The sequence below is a fragment of the Pan paniscus genome, chromosome 13, assembly GCF_029289425.2.
Source record: "Pan paniscus chromosome 13, NHGRI_mPanPan1-v2.0_pri, whole genome shotgun sequence".
NCBI classification, from domain to species: Eukaryota; Metazoa; Chordata; class Mammalia; order Primates; family Hominidae; genus Pan; species Pan paniscus.
In genome coordinates this window covers 102,046,712-102,067,049 of record NC_073262.2, presented here as the reverse complement: position 1 = coordinate 102,067,049, position 20,338 = coordinate 102,046,712, and the positions used below count along the sequence as shown (strand labels likewise).

The 20,338-nt window shown below is 37.8% G+C and overlaps 1 protein-coding gene across 6 annotated transcripts in view; it reads left to right on the top strand.

The window, feature by feature from the left end:
- Nucleotides 1-20,338, top strand: part of SATB2 (SATB homeobox 2) — a 195,915-nt gene that overhangs the window by 16,356 nt on the left and 159,221 nt on the right. For all 6 annotated transcript variants that reach the window (XM_003825320.6, XM_003825321.6, XM_034954748.3 and 3 more), the window contains one exon: nucleotides 15,063-15,239. In XM_003825320.6, the coding sequence (XP_003825368.1) occupies nucleotides 15,063-15,239 (177 nt within the window). The remainder of the gene's footprint in view (nucleotides 1-15,062; nucleotides 15,240-20,338) is intronic.

Genomic DNA, 20,338 nt, shown 5'->3' with positions numbered 1-20,338 from the left:
ATGTTTTCCAAAGTGCTAAGATCTGACAGAGGTGATTTGCAGGGGTTTGTCGTAGAAACAGCGTGAATTTCATCACGTTAACCACATATATCTTTTTCTTTCTTTAAAAAATACTTTTTACTTGGTTTTGCATTTGGCTGGAAAGCAAGTGTATCAGTTCTTTCATAACTGATTGTGATTGATTTTTTTTTAACACAAGAAAATATTTTCTTTGCAAAGAGAGCAAATTTGATCGGATGCCATGCCCAAGACTCCTGGGAAAGGACCAAAGGACCAAAGGCATAAAGTAAAAATAACTGTATTTTTAGATTTCCCAATTATGTCCTATATTAAAATTGAGTACTTTTATTGCATTTGTTTCAATTATTATTACATATAAGGAAAGGCAAAATTGATATATTTAATAGCTTACTGACAAGATGCATTCATATCAAAACACTTGAAATAGCAATAGCATTTTTGAAATATTATTTTTTGGGGGTTAACAGAACAAGAACTTTCTTTTGTCATAATCCAAAGATGCTAACAGAGCAGCATGATAAATGTCTCTTTGTCATAGTAAAAGAAAATGACTTGTCTTCTGAGGCAGTGGAGAGTTTATGTTGTTTTGGACCCATTTCCCAAGCAGTGATCGAAAACAGATTACAATAACAATTATACAGTCAGAAGATGCAATATCCATTTCTGCTTTAATTGAGTGAAAGAATAATAAAAACATCATTAAGAAAAATGAGGTGGACCTGTCACACAATGTACAAATTTTTAGTCTTGGAGAAGATGCAGAAAAACTGAAGTGCTTTTCGCATACTTTGTTGTGTTTATTAGCTAAAATCTGTTTTAGGGAGAGACCATTTGGCTCTCATTCTTCCCTGGGAAGTTCAAAGAGGAGCCCATGGGAAGTGGTTGCCCAGGAGACATTACAAATGACCATTGACTTTGTCTTCATACACAGTTTGACCAGGAAAATCCCATTTTCTTAAATTCTACCTGAGGTGGAACTACTGTCTCCCCCTCCTTTTTTTTTGTCTCTGTAAATGGAAGTCAGAAGTAATGAATGTTCCTCTTGTTACAAAGCCCAGCCAAGTAAGGGTTAGATGGGGTTCCTAGGCCTGCTGTTCTTCCTCTTCCCAAAGTCCAAACTAGGCTGAAGGGGAGAGAGTTGAGGCTGAATAATGAGCACCCTCATTTCTTCTCAGCACACACCGGGGTAACCTGAGTTGCTCTGTGGGCACATCACCTGAGGTGTACTCACCTGACTGTCACCTGAAATGCAGAGGCTCTTGCTTCGACCTGCAATCCTCTGAATTACGAAATCGATGTCCTTAACATTGCTGAGACTCTGGCTCTCATTCCACAGAGCTATGCTTTCAGCAACTCCGAATGAACCGCCAGGCAGCAGGGGCTGCCTGGGGCTCGTTTCGCCTCACTCTGGACTGTATTTGTTACTCTATTAATAGAAACTGTGAGCTCCTGAAGAAACCTAGGTGGTGACGGTGGAGTTCACCCGGGAACCTTGGCTTAGGGTAGGGATACCTGAGGTGGGGATAACTCGGGTTACCCCCGTGTGTGGTGGGGATACTAAAACTGCAGATAATGTCGGCCATCAGAGTAGTCAGAGCTCCAGGTTTTACTCAGTTGACAGACTTAGGGGGGAATATTTCTTTCATCTGTCGCTGAGTTTCTTGGATTTAATATTTAAAAACCTTCCTGAGGTGACAAAATGAAAGAAACAAGATAGGCAGTACATCCTCCTGGTGGAGGTCTCATAATTTCAGAACTCTCCCGAGCATTTATCATCCCTTTTAGAGTGGGATGTATATCAAACAGCCCCAAAAAAGCTTTTTTAAAAAAGTTATTTAATCCATAGAGTCTAGTTAATAGTGCCTTCATTAAAATGCTTTTGTCAGCAAAGGGTTTTCAGTTTTAACATTTGCGTAACCTAACAGTGTTGATGAAGGCCATGAGCTTTAAGGGTCTATTAGTGGTTCCGTTTCTTCTGGACTTTATAATTTAAACCTAAACATTAATTCTGGGTGGAACTTGGCATAATGTCTTTTTGCCTTGGAGGGAATTTTTGTTGTACAATTAAAAGAAAGTGTTTTGGTTTTTTTTTCATACGATCACCTTCTCCATGTCCCTCTTCCCCAAGTAAACAGCAATTAAATAGTCAAGGTTTTAAAAGGGTTTCTTTAGTTTAAAAAAAGGAGTAGTTATTTTAGGTGAATTTAACAATTTTCCATTAGTTCACATTGCAAACTAGTGCTTTGGTATTAACAAGGAAGTTCTGTGAGGCTGATAATGTAGTGAAAATATTTTTCTTTTCTGTCTGTCTCCCCTGTATACAAGAAAACCCTGTGGTAAAATTTTTTAATAAAACCATTTTGCATGACAGTTGAAACTTATAAATCAGTTGCTATTCTTCTTTATTAGAAGCTGAGAGACAAACGTGTTTTAAGTTTTTTGTCACCTGTAATTGTAACATTGACTAGAAAGGAAGAAATTGGAATCTTAATATTAAGTCATTACGTGACTGAATTTTTCAGTATTGTTTATTTTGGAAAATAAACTGCGATCCTTAATATGATCTTTTTGATGTATTAATACTATGTTAAAGTTGAGTTATTATAGGAATCTAATTACATGTTAAGTGGGAAATTAGAAAGCACTAAAGAAACCTTGCAATGATAAATTGTCTTCATCCGAAAACCAGAAGGTATTCAGAGTGAAGGTGCCTGTCAGGAGAGAAGCATTCCTAGAGTTCAGGACAAGATGTTGCCCTTTAGATTTGGGAAATGTGGTATTAGAACACCCCAAACCCTTTAGTATCGACGGAGTATAAGAAGAGCAAATTGTTCCCTGAATAGGAAGTTATTACACCTTTAATAACCAGGTAAAGTCACTTTACAAGGGTAAATAGGGTGATCCTGACTTTTTTCCTTCTCAAATGAATCTCTAGGTAATATGCAGCAAAACTACCTCTATTTACAGCCTCTTTCATATGGCAAGTTTGAGCCTTAAGCACGTTTTTACAGCTAACTTATAAACTCCCCCAAAACTGGGGCTTACCATTGAAAGTCTGCCAACACTGTTACAAATGGTCATTAGTTCCCAAGAAACTTTGAGGAGGAAAAGAACTGTAGGAAAATGCCGTGACTTTAGTAAGAACCATTTTGTTTCATGTGTATTTTTTGCCGCCATGGCAGAACTGGGGACTGACCTGCATGTTCAGGATTGATACTGAACATTCTCCTGTGGAAATGTATAGGATTCCAATTAGCGCAGGGTTGGAGCATAAATGTACCTCTTTTTTCACACTGTTCCAAGTGGTTAGTGGGAAACAAGCTGCAAAGTAATTCCCTTGGCCCCCCAATAAAAAGATTTATAGCAAAATAATTCTCAGCTCCATAATGGGACTGTTGTAGGTTTGTGTTTGATATTTGTAGGACTGAAATACAGTCCATGTACCCAAACTAAGCATTTATTGTAAACAAGTTAACTGCCAAGAGCTTATATTCTGTCAAACATAATTATATTGAAGATTGATGTATAGCTTGAAAGTGAGTTTGTGGGAGACAGTTCTTTTTAACCAAGGCAGGCTTCTGAGATGCAGCTCTCTTCTTCCTTTGCTAGAATGACTCAGTAAAGCCATCTTTCTCGCCGCCAGCCTCTCATATATAGAATAAACACAGGCTTGCTCTTTGAAAACATAGCTGTTTGTCGATCCTATTTGTGTTAACAAAATAAATGAACTTATATTCATAGAAACTGTCATGTATAGTTTCTTCTATCATCTCCATCTAGATGTAGCGTGATGGTGCCAAGATAAAATAGTAGCTCTTACCTCTTGGGCGATACTGGAGTTCACCCACAAACTTTAAACGTATACTATTAAGTTAACCCCAGATGAAATTCTTTCCTCCTTCAATATGGAGTTTGAAATAATGTTTGACTTGTGTTTCTGTTATTTTGTATTGGGCTTGTCAGAATAGAACTGTTTTGAAACTGGCTTTCTAGGGGGAGGGGGACAACACCAATACCTTTATTTTGTGGCTCAGAAATTATTAATATTTTATCCTTAAATAATTTATGAACCAAGGACTCTAGGGAAAATGAAATCTTTTTGAGATTAAGGTGTTAATACTTGGAATTACTCCCAATTTAAAATGCTGCAGTAGTCTTCCAGGGTTTTTGCTTTGAGGAAGGTAGACTCTTACATTTTATTTAGGGTAAAAGATTTCTCACTTTTTTGTCCAGGAGACAAATCACTTTAGGCTTTGATAACACTTCTCAAAGGCAGTAAAAAGTGGAATAACTCTTTCTTTGGCTGGGTGATAGCCTTTGGATAAACATATTCAGGATGAACATAAGGTTTCCAAGAGATTTATATGCAGAGACTTAAATAGTCTCTTTCATTTTTAAAATATTTATTTCAATATTTTATTTTGGAAATTATATAAATTATAAAGAGGATGTATTAGAACCATAAAGTGAAAAAAATGCTAGTTTTCTCTGTTCTGTTTTTCTGATTAATTTCTATAAATTACACAGGCACTACATATATACTTAAAATATTTTGTCTGGGAAGTATTCCATCAGACCCTGGTTTCCCTGGTCTGTAGGCTGGGTTTTATTAACTTGATCTGAGTCACAATAATAATATCCTATGTATTGCAAACCAGAGATCTCAGTCAGATCCCCTAAGGGGACTGGAGAATACACACTATGATTTTGACTTTCTTGCTCTTTCTCCCTCCTGCTTTTTTTTCTCTTTCTCCTTTCAGCGTTAGCCCTTTCACCAGCTTGGTTGTTATTGCGTCTTGATGGATGCATTTGTTGAATATAAGAATGAGAGTGGCTTTTAATGGCTGAGAAATGGTGGTGGTAGTTGCCTGTCTGCTTAAGCTTGGCTTTGTGAAATCTGCATTCATTGCGCAGTATTGCTTTCTACACCTCTATTAAGTATCCGTAAATGTTTTGCTGTTTGAACTCTAAACATAGACAGTAGGATTTTCTTTTTGTGAGGGAGAAAGCCTTTTTTTTTTTTTTTGCTATAACAACTTTACTTTTCAGTTTTTTATTTGATAAAAATCTCTCCATTCTAGTATGATTTCCTTTGAGGCTCTGCACCAGTGTTTGATCTCAATTTTTAATAATTTTTGTGAGTTAAACTCCCCAAAGAAAACATGCTTGTGCTATGAAATATTCCCACTAGAAATCTGGGTAGTCTTGTCTTATTGAGAGCTGAGCACTTGATTCCTTTATTAATTCCTTTCAAGAGGACCTCAGTACAGTTAACCTTTCGTTAACACTACACTGGAGAAATTAATCAAGCTGTTTTTTTTTAATTGTTTGAATTAGATAAAATAACATTTAGGCAGAGCTCAAAACCTGAAGTAAATGTTAGTATAAGGACAATTTTCATTGACTCCTTTTTTGACGCATGGGACTCTGAGTTGCAAATAGCTTTTCCAGAGAGGATGATGAGAATAAGGTGGGAAGGTGAATCGATCTCTGCTTAAATACTATTTTCGACAGAGTGAGACTCTGTCTCAAAAAAAAAAAAAAATTCTCAGAAACCTCCAGAATGAAATTTTACTTAACAAAGGACAGAAACCCTAGCATTCATAAATTATGGTAGAGTCATTTTTAACATGTGGTCAAGTCTCAGGACTTATACATATATGCATTTTTAACCTATCGTAAAAAGAACCTGAAGAATTTAGGCTTGAACTAAGGATACTTCAACAATATGCCATACCCTTGAACTTTTCTGTTATATTCAAACTTGTATATCCTATTTTTTTCCTTTCTATTTTTAAAAGTTATTTAATTATTTATTTTAGAGATGGGTCTGGCTCTGTAACTCCGGCTGGAGTGCAGTGGTGAGATCATTGCTCACTGTAGCCTCGAACTCCTAAGCTCAACTGATCCTCCCACTTCAGCCTTCCAAGTAGCTGGGTTTAACAGGCTCTGGCCACTGTGCCCGGCTCTTTTGTCCTTATAACATTTTTTGTTGTTGTTTTTTAAATTCTAGGATCATTAAACATTTTGTCTTTCTGTAGTTACTAAATTTAGAAAAGATACTGTAGTCCATCAGTGCAGGACATGGGTAGGACTGCCGACAAGACCCCCGTGGCTCTAGGGTGTATACAGAGCATGGTGCAGCATGCCACTTTGTTACGCACCCATCCATGCGATGCCCGTGGTGATACCCTGACAAGTTCTGTCAATAGTGGTCACGCACAGCGCTGTGATCTGGCCAACATCCCCTGGACAACGTGGAGCAAACTCCTGAATCCACTTATGTGGATCATTTCCTAGAAAGCTTTCCTTGTTTGCTGATGCTGAGTGCAGTGCAATGGGGCCAGAGTGATATGGACAAGTTTGACAGCTAGGCAGACACTGCCTATTAATGGTGGTGATTAATATCTAACTGGAATTGACATTTTGTTAAATTAACCAACATTTTTTTGGGGCCTACTATATAGGTCAGGCTCAGGGTTGGGAGGGGCATGAGGCAGCTAAGTCCAGCACATGTTTGAGGAGGAAAACGGTGGGCCTCTCCTCTACACCCACTAGAGCCTCGGCATTCCTGACATCAGAGAATTTAGTTCCGTAGGTCAGGCTTGCTGTGGCAGAGTTCCCAGGTGTGGCTCAGGCTTCTTTTGTTTAGATAAGCTGCCACAAATTGCCTCCTATGTGCCCATGAAATACTGTTTTGCAAACTGCCTGGCCAATTTGATCTTGCCACTAAATTTCTATAACCAAAGGATGTTTAGAGACCTGGAGTTTCTCCTTCAGCCTTCGGACCTGACTTCAGGTTGAATTGTGATTGCTTTGCCTGGAGTCAGGCCTGGAATCAGAGATGCGGAAGGCCAGAACTCATCTCCCTTCCCTACCACTTTAGGCCCAGTTTGATCCTTCGGGGTGGTCAGTGAGAGAGGACTAGCGTCCACTCTCCCATCCTCACCCCCGCCTATTTTCGTTCTTATTGTCCAAAGTTAAGATTGGCCTCAGGGGTTGCAAAGTAGTATCTGGTTTTACTAGAGAGAATTCTGAGAATAAGCTATTTCTTGATATCATTCTCAACCCTATTGCCCCCACAAATAGTGGGAGAGCCATCAAGGAGTTTATTATCGAATAAATCAATATTAAATGTTATTGAATATTATTTCATAATAAATAATAAAATTGAGAAATAATATTCAATATATTGTAAAGTACACATTCTCTGAAAAATTCGCTTGTTTTTCTAGTTGGTTTTTTCTTAACTCTTATTCAATATTTCTTAACTCTTAATTTTTTACTCTTATTCAATATTATTGAATATTATTTATTATTTAGTTGGAGGTCTAATCCTGAGTTGCACCTGGGTCATGGGTAAATATGAAATTGAATTATTGTATGTATGGCTCAGTTTGTACCTAAGAGTAATTATGATGGCTGGGTAAGGTGGCTCACACCTATAATCCCAGCGCTTTGGGAGGTCGAGGCAGGCGGATCACCTGAGGTTGGGAGTTCAAGACCAGCCTGACCAACATGGAGAAACCCTGTCTCTACTAAAAATACAAAATTAGCCGGGCATGGTGGCACATGCCTATAATCCCAGCTACTTGGGAGGCTGAGGCAGGAGAATCGCTTGAACCTGAGGTGGAGGTTGCGGTAAGTCGAGATTGCACCATTGCACTCCAGCCTGGGCAATAAGAGTGAAATTCCATCTAAAAAAAAAAAAAGTAATTATGATGCAGAGTTTGCCTTCCTCATAACTGGAAAATTGACTGTTCTCTACCTGTAAACCACTTAGAACTTGCTGCTGTCCCACTTCTGTCTTGGCTTCTGCTTCCTCCACGATAAGAGTTAAGAAAAAGCCAACTAGAAAAACAAGTGAATTAATGTTTCAGGGAATGTGTAGTTTACAAGCAAAGGACAGGGAGGAGCGTTGAAAACTGGAGCAGCTGGGGGAGCCTAGAGGGCCTCTGGTCCACCTGTGGACCTGTGGGTGGCTCCCTTTGCATCCAAATGATTGCTCTGCTCTCTCCTTTAAAATTGGTGAAAATTTTTTTCTACTGTTTCTTATTATACTACCTGAAATTTCTTCCATGAGAAATTTATTTGAAATAAAAAATATATTCTACTGTGAAGACCTAGCTGAGGAGATTAAGGAGAACACTAAACCATTCAAACAGTGTAGCAAGCATCTTTTTATCTATTAATCTCTGGAATTTTTGAGATCAGCCCCTGGGGGGAGTAGGAGGCTGGAGTGGAATGTAGAGCCTGTGGCTGCTTTAGCCCAGGAGAGGACAGCAGGGCCGCAAAGAGGAGATTAGGAAGGACGCACTGCATCCCTTTTAGAAATTTTTCCTGGGACCCCAACAGGGAGGTGAGAAACACCCTATTCTTTCTTTCTACTCATGGTTGCAATTTTAGGCACTCAGGCTTTTCTTTATTATTATTATTATTATTGTTTGAGGCAGAGTCTCTTTCTGTTGCCCAGGCTGGGGTGCAGTGGCATGGTCTCGGCTCACTGCAACCTCTGTCTCCTGGGTTCAAGCCATTCTCCTGCCCTCAGCCTCCCAAGTAGCTGGGATTACAGGCGCCTGCCATCACGCCCGGCTAGTTTTTGTATTTTTAGTAGATATGGGGTCTCACCATGTTGGTCAGGCTGGTCTCGAACTCCTGACCTCAGGTGATCCGCCTGCCTCGGCCTCCCAAATTGCTGAGATTACAGGTGTGAGCCACTGCGCCCAGCCTCTATTATTTTAGGATGGAAAGAAGGGGTAGTGGTTAATGTTGGCAAGTTACTTCTCTTCTTGTCTGTGACTCAGTATGTATGTGTATGATTGTGTCAGTGAGAGAGAGAGAGAGACAGAGAGAGAGAATGAGAATATGAGGTTATAGAACAAGTAAATCATTGTTTTGATTTTCTGGTCAATTTACAATAAGAAAAAATAGTAGCCATCCCTCACTTTTTCTCTCTGTCCTCTTGAAGACTGTTATTCACTCAGTTTATGTGGTAAAGTTTGTTTCAGTATTTCAAACAGATTGTTCTTTGGTACTTCAGGTTCAGTTTTATACGAAGAAAAGATATGCAAGGCTTTGCCCTACAGTCTTTATAATCTCCAGTTAGCCCTCGGACCTTCTCAGGTGATAGAACTAGATAAGCTGCAGGCCCCAGGGAAGGGAGTGGGCCCTGTCTGCTGCCTTCCTTCAAGAGACAGATGGGCTTCAGGAGCTCTTTGAAAGACGGGAGCCGAAAGCCTGGCCTCCTCTCATCTCAAACTGGCTCCTGTCATTCAGGAGTGCTGGTGGACCAAGGAGACAAAGGAGCTAGGGAGGAGGCTGGAGACGGTGCTGATTTACACTAGAGTATGACCATTCATGTGAGCCTTTCTTTCTTTCTTTGTCTGTGAATAACGGAAGGGCAAGAGCCCTCTTAGCTTCCCCCTCCATGCCTAGCATGGTGCCAGACACCTGGTAGGCAGACAAAAGGTGAATTCACTTACAAGTGGTACAGGTCACCCATTGGACATAGCAAGTGGTAAAGGGTCCTTTTTATTAAGAGGCCAAGCCCTTAGATTTCAATGGATGTGGATTCTGGAGTGTTGTTTTCAACTCTCAGGAAAGCAGCCTGCTTGGGATTTAGAGCTGGATAACCTGAACTATTCTGCCCTTGCCTTGCTGTGTTTTTTGGGGCATGTTACTTCTCCCATAGTTTCAGTTTCCTAATTTATTAACTGAAAATAATGCTAACCCTGTCACAGAGTAAATGTGAGAAGATAAAGGTGTGTATGTTAGACTACATGATGATCTAGGAAGTGCAGTACAAAGCAGGGGTTTATTTCATGTCCCAACTTTGGTGCAAGGCCATTGAATCCTGTCACCTAGACGCCCTGCTGCAGCTGCACCATCTTTCGTCTTTCATTGTTGGGTTAAACATTCAGAGCCTTCGAGAATACGCATTCCTCAGGTCACTTTCATAGCCAGTGTTGTGACATTTCCTGAAGTCTATTCTTTAAAATGAAGGCAAGGGGGAAAGAGCTGTTTCCTAATAAAAGAAGTTGGATTAATATAGTTAGTAATAAAACAGCAGCCTGCAATTGCAGAGAAGGTAACACGTTGGATTTTGGAATTTAACCAAGAGTGCTTCTGTCTTCAGGACTCCTAAGAGCTGGAACACAGAGGAAAGACAGCTAAAGGGCTCACGACAGTCACGCTATTGGCCTAGTATCAGTTTGTGATAAATGTATCCTGTGTGAGAAAAAATTATATATTGTTATTGGGCAGATTCATTAGAACAGTGCTCTCTGATACTAATACAAATATAAGCCACATGTATAATTTTAAATTTTCTAGTAGCTACACTAAAAGTTAAACAGGTGAAGTTAATTTTAATAATATATTTTATTTAACTCAATATATTCAAGATATTCTACACACAATTACTTTTAAAAAATCATTTATATTTATTTTATTTGTTTTTGTTATGAAGTCATTAAAATCCAGTATGTATTTTATACTTACGACACATCTCAATTTGAGACTAGCTATGTTTCAGGTACTCAATTGCTACATGAAGTTAGAGGCTACTGTGATGGACAGGTAGTTTTACTGTGCTTTTAAGCACTTTCACCTTTTTTGCCATGGGGCATGTTAAACACTTTAAGCCAGTTGTCATTTGCATAATAGGCCATTCAATGATTATTAGTATCATCTTTATTCTGAAGAAATGCCTTTTAGTATCGTGAACATTGATTATAGGCCTTGAAAAAAATTACTGGTTAATTTTTTTCCTCTGTAAAATGGTATTAATACTGATTTTGAAAAAAAGGAAAACAAATAGATTCCATTGTTTGAGAGCTATCTGTCAGACAACTTAAATATGTAAAATTGTTTAATCTTCACAACAGATCTATGATGTAGATATTGTTTGCATTTTGGCTAGGAGGAATTGGAGCTTCAGAGAGGTCAGATGAACTACTCAAGGTCACACACAGGTAAAAAGGGACAGTGCCAGGACTTGACCCTGACCTGGTGCTGTTCATCACCACATCTAACCATTTTCCCACGTGTCTCAGTTCTCACAGCTGTTGCTGTGAACAGTGGTAGTTACAATGGTTAACGCTTTATAAATTATACATACTTCTTCAGAAATAATGTCAGAATGAAAATGACAGTTTCAGTATCATCACTAATGACAGTTGGAAAAATGCATTTTTCTAGTGTAGAGAGGGTACCAGGCTTGTTTTGCCTCTTTGACAACAGAATTCATCATTTATCCCAATTACCAGAACAACTCTTAATTTTTAGCAAATGGCTGAGGCCGAGCGCCTGTCCTCTAGATTAAAGTACCTGCTTACCTCCTGTGATTGTAAAAGGCTTAGTAAGGCTTATGATTAGAAGGTTCAAAGTTCTCTACTAGATCATCTGAAAATGGGTCTGTGCTACAATAAAAGAAAAATAATGTTGGAAGCTCAAGATATAGGGCTAGAGCAAGATTTTCTTTTTTCTTCACCATTTCTAAATTTTGTTGAAAATGGATTTCAGTTTTACATTTTTATTCTTTTATTGGAACTTTTAAATTCTCCCCACTCTTAATTTATTTTGTGAAGTGCTTTTCAAGCACCTCCCTATCTTTCTATCCATTGTCACTTTTCTCTCTCTTTTTTTTTTCTTTCTTTTTCCCTCTTTTTGCCTGGGACGAGTTGTGAATAAGATGGACAAATCTTTCTCTCTCTCTCTCTCTTTCTTGGCATATATTTTTACTCATCCTTTTATAGTTTGCTTCCCTTAGGGATTTTTGGTTTTTAAAGGCCTTTTAAACCTGTGCCTTAATTTTCTTCTTTCTACACTTGACCTCAATGATACTATTTTACTATTTTTTATTTCTCTTGTTATTGTCATTAGTAATTGCATCTATTTTTCCTCCTTTATTCTTCTTTTGTAAAACTTGCATTTCATTATAAAAACCATAATTCTTTAGATGGGTCAAATTCTAGTAAGAAGGTAAATTTTTCTAAGAATAAGCCCTTTATGATATTCTTCAGTATCTCATGTATATGTTCTGCTGAAGAAACCCTATTATCATACGTTCCTGGTTAATACTGTTTTATTTTATAAATGACCACAAAGTTTTGTTTTGTTTTGTTTTTTTTTAAATAGATGATGCCAGTAGGGAATTGTTGCATGCTTTCTGTAAGAAGTCATTACTGTTGTCAGCTAACAATTGCTTCCTTCAATCACTGAACCAAAATGTTTAGGAACTATTTCAGTAATTGATGGTTATAAAACGTAAGTCCCTACATGTTATAGATCCCTGTGCTTTCATGTTATATTTCATATCTAACTGAACAGTTAATATCATTTTAAAAAATTAATAGGGTCTTAAGTTTTTTCAGTTGACCATAGACTTGAGAAAGATTTATAGTTTCTAAGTAATGGAGACATTATAGCTTATGGAGCAATTGGATTCATTTAAAGATCTTATCTTTGATTCCCAGATGTGTGACACTCAGATGTTGACATTAGGAACTGCACATGGATTTTCAGCATCGAAACTTATGTACACACAGGTATTAGTGGTGAAGTAGCTTATGGCACCATGGACTATATGGCCTTATGTGTGCATATGCTTAAATCATTAGAAATAAAAATCTACCTACTTCCTTGGGCAAAGATTATATGCCAGCATGTAAGAGTTAAAAGCTCTAAATGGGGGCTATTCCTTGCTGGTAGGGACTCTCATGAATGAGTCCTATAAAATGCCATTATGCTTGCTTAGGAAGGTTTTACAACTCCTTTAACTACATTGAGGGCAGGAGTGATATCAGACTTGTTCTTACTTGTATCCCTGGAGCCACTGGTGGTGATACCTGTCACATAGTAGGTGTTCAGTGAATAAATCCTGGATACATGAATGACTACAAAGATAATTTGGGGCCAGGAACGGTGGCTCATGCCTGTAATCCCAGCACTTTGGGAGGCCAAGGCAGGTGGATCACCTGAGGTTAGGAGTTCGAGACCAGCCTGGCCAACATGGAGAAACCTCTACTAAAAGTACAAAAATTAGCCAGGCGTGTTGACGGGCGCCTGTAATCCCACCTTCTCAGGAGGCTGAGGCAGGAGAATCGCTTGAACCCGAGAGGTGGAGGTTGCAGTGAGCCGAGATTGCGCCATTGCCCTCCAGCCTGGGCAACAAGAGTGAGAAAAAAAAAAAAAAAGATAATTTGAAGGAAATCTAATTTATATTATTCGCTACATGTCCTATATATATTTGGGAATAAACTTGGTATAAATAAATAAGCATTTCATATACCAGTAATGATCACAATTAAAAAATATATCTTACAAGGCATTGTGTAGCTGTCCTAAATCTTCTTCTTTGTCTAAAAAATCAGTCTGCTCCACTCTTATATTTTTAAATAAATCTACACCATGGAGAGTGTATTTGCTATAGACAATAATACTGCTTTCTTGTTCTCAGGAGTGAACACTGAGTTGTCTTGTGTATGATATGGTTTGACTTGTTACACTGTTGTGCAGTCTTAATAATAATTACCATGATCTTTAATGATAACAATTCTTAATGAGTATTATTATTGTTAATAAGGATTATATTTAATAATTACACCCAATACTTATTATCTTTAATAATAATAATTAGCACATGGGAACCAGTTGCACCATTGTATTATCTTTAGAACAAATACCTCAATCTGTAACCCAGTAGTTTGCAGAGTATCTGCTCCCACCCTTGGCTTTCCAGATCAGAGTGAGTCAGGAGGCTTCTAGGGTTGAGGCCACAGGGAGGGGGTTCTGGAAAACTCCTATGCATTCTATGTGTCAGGGGCCATACTCCCATCTAGTCATTTCACACAGAGGTCTTCTTTTTGTTGTGAAGTACCTTCACCATGACCATGTAACTTTCTACCTCCCCCGTCTGCCTACTCACCCATTCTTCGTAAGTTTTAATTTTTCTTGCACAAAAAGAAGACCCATAACATACTAATTTGTGTGAATTACATTAGGCAGGGTCCATGTTTATTACTTGTATGTTGGTAAAACTTTGATGTTCTTCTGCCTTGGTTATGTTTAGATTTAAGTGCCTGTATGACTTTTTTAAAAATAAAAAAAAGTTTAAAAAAATCTTTGGTGAATTAAACATTTTTTAGCTTTTCACACTTTGATACAAAGCAGAGAAATATTTCAGTGACAACAGATTTCAACAGATTTTCAACTAGACTAATTTGCTTTATTCTTTAGGGTAGTTTACTTATTTTCTCTGAAAACACAAGAAAAGATACTCCCTTTCCAGTAACTGATGTTAATGTATAAAATAATTTTACATAGGCAAACTTTTGTATTTGGATGCATATTTTGACATAAACGTAAATTAAGATGTGTATGATCATGTTATTTTCAGGCTAGTTGATAACCTATTTACTAGGATTTTAAAAAACAACAGCACGTAAGAGGGACTTATTTTAAATTTCTATTGACTTTATTATATTCACATAACAGCTTAGGCCTTAAAATCAAACATACCACCTTAGTAGGAAGGAGCTGGAAGGTTTGAAATATATTTCCAGACTAGAGAAATATATTACTTTTACACATAAAAGTAATATATTTAAAGAGAAATATATTACTTTTACGTGTAAAAGTAATATATTTATTACAACTGGAAGCTTTGAAATAGATTTTTAGACAAGAGCAGATCTGATCTGAAAATACTAGTGCTAATAGTTAATGATAAAACTATAGACATTAAAAGATTCGAGTGTCTGTGTGGTCACCTTCATCTCACCTATGTACCAGGACACCGCTAATTGGTGAAAATGATGGGAATCTAAGGGCTTCTGCCACTGCCCTGGGCAATTCTGTAATAATAGAGGGGCAAAACCCACAGCTTTCCATTAGGCCTGTATGACTAAGAGGCTTGTTTAATCTAAACCACTGTCGATCACAGATGACTGACTTTTATAACTGTCGCTTCCCTTCTCATCGCGGTGACTGAGATTTGCTTTTTAATGTTTGTGTTTTGCTCTTGAATTTTGTCCCTTCAGGTTTGATGATTCCTGTCTTTTGTGTCGTGGAGCAGTTGGACGGCTCTCTTGAATATGACAACAGAGAAGAACACGCCGAGTTTGTCCTGGTGCGGAAAGATGTGCTTTTTAGCCAGCTGGTGGAGACTGCGCTCCTGGCCCTGGGGTATTCTCACAGCTCTGCGGCCCAGGCCCAAGGTATTAATGCCTCTCCCCTCTCCTCCCAAGTCTCTTGTGTGTCATAATTTGAGGAAGAATATGTTTTCTGAAATAGTTCTCCAAACAGAGGTTGAAGGAGAATTGTCAGATTTAGCATTTCCTAGTGAGCAGTAGAATATTTCTTGTAGAAGGTCTTGTTTCTTGTTTTGGGAAGCATTTGACCAGCACTCTGGAGCCACAAAATCAACTTGCATTTCAAACTGATCATAGACTTTTTTACATTTATAACACTGTTATTTTCTCTAAGTTAGGGCCAATGCTGAGATATTTAACTCCTGACTTATCCAAACTTATAATACATGACTTATAAAGCATTCAGTTTTCCAAATTTATTTATTGCTTTGGGCCTGTGGCTTCTGCACTTTGCAATAAGCTTTTAATTAAACAGAAAAAAATGGATGTCTGTTATCCTTTTGTTTCTTTGAAAACTGTTTTGTAGTTTTGATGCAGTCCATTTAGTTAAAAAATATTGCCATGTCTTTATGATCAATTCCTTTCACTTACTTGATTAAATATTAAAATTGCATCATTATTTCAGTGCGTATTGTACAATACTGGGGAGCCCATTGTGAGCTTCTGTTGTTTCATTTTGAAGTATAGCCAATTGTTCTGTCATGCCAAAGAATTGACAAAATAAATAATAACAAAAATTCTCCCCAAACCTTGAGTGATGGAAAAAAAAAATTGATCTGATGGAATTTATTGTTCTTGTTTTTCAGCTGAAATGCTTGAATTGTATTGTTTATGATTATGGTTATAATCAAAGGAGAGAAATCCATAACTTCCAGATCTTAGTTTATATGTTAGTGTCCTGTATTACTATCTTTAGTTAACATTTGTGAATATGCCAAGGATGTTTGTTATTTTTTAAAATGAGTTTCTCTTCATATAATTCCTAAGAACTATCAGTCAGAGCCTCATTTGTACCAATAAGGATACTGTGAGAGATTAAACATTGATATAAAGTTACAGATGTGGTGACCAAGGGATTTAAATTCCCAAGCTCTTGAATTTGATTCTGTAAGTAGATGATTGCTTTTTAGGAAATATTTTAAGTATTTAAGTTATACTTTAGTTCTATCAAGAAAGCAACCTAATTGAAATTAGGAATGTTTTCCCAGGGCAGGTAGTACCCTACTAGTTAATTGTGAATCCCAGCGCAGTCTGAATCTGAGCGCTGGCCAGGCTGGGCACAGTGATATAGCTGAATCGTAGAGTCCAGTGCTTTCAAAGCAGCCTGATAAAGGATGATTCATTTCCTTTTTCCAACGACTTTCCTTCTTGTGTGAGGGATTCACGATTTGATCCTGAGCAAATTGCATACTGGGCACCATTGCTTTTATGTCATGCTATGTACTTAAATGAAATAAAAGAATCTCCCTTCCCTTCCCCCCACAAACTTTTCATGCCACTTTAGGGATATTTTTCTCTGAATGTAAAGGTCATTGTATCCCACTGCTTGCACCCTGGTGTGCCAGCTTCCTGTTTGACAGGGCCATCCATCTCAGTTAGCACAGCCCTTCAGCGCGTCGTGAGCTCACATGTGGAACACAGAGCACTAAGTGGCCAAGATTTGATTCTTGGCACATGCTGAGGGAAGAGGCTCTCAGGAAATTTGCACTAGGGAGCCACACTATTCCTTTCAGGGATTTGGACTAAGAATTCTACTCACCAAGGTGAGATATATGAGCAAATAAATGTCATCTACAGTGGAGGATTATTAAACAGGGAACAAGTCAAAAGTGATTATTTGCCTCCTCAAAGTTTTTGAATATTAAGGCTAAAATGCTAAATATTCTACTATTTATAAGTCGAATCAATATTCTTAAGGTGCTCTAGAGTACAGATATACTTTATTTTATAGGTAAGCAAAGATTTTATCACTCAGTCTCGTACTGTAATCTCACAAAGAAAAAAATCAGTTTGTTTTAAATTAGGCTGCTGATCTGTGTTTTGGGGAAATGGAAAAACTTAGAATTGTTTACTTTGAAATAAATATATTAGATCATTGTCTTCATTCAGATCATTAAAAGTATGCTGTTTGCTGCGTGTTTATTGTAGACCAAATAGTATGCATGATAAGACAGGTAATTCATATGCTGGATAAACAGCAGCGTGTGAAAAAGATAGAAAAGGAGGTAGAACAAAATATGACTTTTGATGACTGAAGGCATGAGGTTTTATGGGGGTAGTTTTTTGTTCATTTTTGTTTGGCTTTGTTGATTGTTTCATGTTTATGTAATTCTTCCAAGATGAGGACTTGAGGGACTTCCTGGCAAATCCATTTAAAGCAGAGAAATGGCAGTATTCTTGAATCTCTTTTTCCTATGCTGGAAAAGTTGGGCAGAACTAAACTGCAAGGATAGTGGGTTGCTTTAGCCATCTTAAAAATCAAGACTCTTGAAATATGATTTTTCATTTTGATGTGACCAGAAAAAAGTGTCAGTAATTGAGTTGGAAGAGTATTTCAGATTGCCTGTAAAGGAGGAGATACGTTAGCAATGTCATTATTTGGAATAGTCCTCAAGTCCCAATGACAGGGCAGCAGGTCCATGATCTTGTGAACATAGGATAGTCAGTTTCTTTTTCTCAGAGGGTATTCCCTCCAGGTGAGTTGAATTTTTATTAAGAAAGAATATTTGCTCCTAAAGAATGATAGAAATTCTACTAAAATGGAGTTTAGGGATTTCTTTCCCTGTGTTAAAACAACCTTTATTTGAAGGCTAGATATTAGTACCTAAGAGAGAATAGTGTAAAAGATACTGTCATAAACCATGGTAACTGTGTTTCTAGCTGACCCATAACCTCCATTTCCCAACACACATTCTGTTAACTCTGATTCTCAAGGATATGAAATGCAGGATTCATCAGACTTGCTGTTTTGCATATGTAGAAAGCCGAAAGCTGGCAGGCCCTTTGCTTCTACCAGAATAGCTGGACTGAGGTCTAATGAATGGCAAGCATACTTTATACTATATGTATGATGGGCCGTGAGTACACGTCTCTGCATTGAAAGTCTTTTGAAAGAGGCATGTTAATCCAGGGTACTGCTGCTATTCTGAGAACTGCCCCACTCTCCCAACTTAAAACTCACCACTCCCTTTACTATTCTTTCTTCTTTCCTTTTCATCCTTTCAGTTCTTCCCCATAAGGCTTTTGGCAGTAGCCATGGAGCTCCCCACACTGTCCAGAGATTTCTGGAGTCCACTGGTTGAGTAGCTATTCATTCATATTGGCAGTGTGAATGGTGGGCTTTGGGAGGCAGCCGTGATGGCAAGGTAATGCCTCACTGTGCTTGTTTGATTTAATTTGTAAGTGGGCATTTTATCTCTCCCCTACTTTCTGTTAATTTTAAAATAAATTTTAAAATTGACTGTTGATTAATTTAATTAATTAATTTATTTCGAGACTGAGTCTCGCTCTGTCACCCAGGCTGGAGTGCAGGGGCGCGATCTTGGCTCACTGCAACCTCTGCCTGCTGGTTTCAGGTGATTCTCCTGCCTTAGGCTCCCAAATAGCTGGGATTACAGGCGCCTGCCACCAAGCCTGGCTAATTTTTGTATTTTTAGTAAAGATGGGGTTTCACCATGTTGGCCAGGCTGGTCTTGAACTCCTGACCTCAGGTGATCCGCCCACCTCGGCCTCCCAAAGTGTTGGGATTACAGGCGTGAGCCTCCGTGCCTGGCCGACAATTTTATTTTAAAACAAACATGCTTAGCAAATAAGCAAAAATCCTTTCTGACTGGATTTTTTTTAAGGTCAAAATTATATGTTTAAGAAGGGGTATATTAATTGTCACTGTTTCTTATTTATATTGGAGTAATTACATTCATGCAGTCATTTAAATAATGTTTCTAAAACACAGAAAAGTTGTCTTTAATAAATGTTATGTGAATCAAGCAGGGTGCCAAGTACATTCTCAGTGATATAAAATTCCACATATATGCATGGAAGAAGGACGAAGGCAATGTATTAAAATAATCAACAGAGTAGGTGATGGGATTATGTGGGATTTTCTTCTTTTTCTAATAAAAAAAGTAAATATCAAATTTTATTTCCTTCATGAATTCTTTGAATAAATGGGAAGATAATTATGTCTTATTCCCCAATTTTGATAAGCTGTTCACTTCATCCCTAATTTATCCACAAATGTGAAAATTTAGACATGATACAGATGTATTTCTGTTTTTTCAGTGGAAGATTAAAAAAAGAATCAATAAATCGTTAATGAGCCCCTGTAATGTATAAACCAAGGGATTTCTTAGAGTTGGTTTTTTTCTTTCTTTCTTTTTTTTTTTTTTTTTTTTTTTTTTTTGAGACAGAGTCTTGATGTGTATCCCAGGCTGCAGTGCATTGGCACAATCATAGCTTACTGCAGCCTTGAACTTTTGGGTTCAAGCAATCTTCCTGCCTCAGCCTCCTGAGTAGCTGGGTGGCCATGCCACCATGCCCAGCCTAATTTTTACTTTATTTTTTGTAGAGACGAAGTATCCTTATGTTGCCTCAGGTGATTCTCCTGCTTCAGCCTCCCAAAGTGTTGGGATTAAAGGTGTGAGCCACTATACCCAGGCAATTCTTAGAGCTTTAATATAATGCATGGTAACAACTGAGCAATTACTATATGTTGAGCACTATTCTAAGAGATTTACATGTACTAACTCATTTAATTCTCATAACAGACTTTTGAAGTAAGTTATACATTTCCCATTTCACAGAAGAGGAAACTGAGGCAAAGAAAGGTAGGGGAGTAATTTTCCCAGAGGCGCAGGCTAGTGGGTGGAAGAGCTGAAATCTGAAGTCCATTGATCTATCTCTAGAGTCAAGGTCCTTAACCACACAGCCGTCCTGTGAACAGTTTGATTGCCAGCACTTGCTCTTTACTTTTGGACATAAGCCCTAAAAGGTAGGACTTTTTGGATTAGGTGGTTACTAAATACATGCTGATTATATATATTTGATAATGATGTTTATATATTTCATTTCTTTGATGAAATAGATAGATACTTTTTTGAAGTAACAGAGACAGACCTCGTTAAAATTTAAAAGCAAACAAAAAGCCAAACCTCATAGAATTGTCA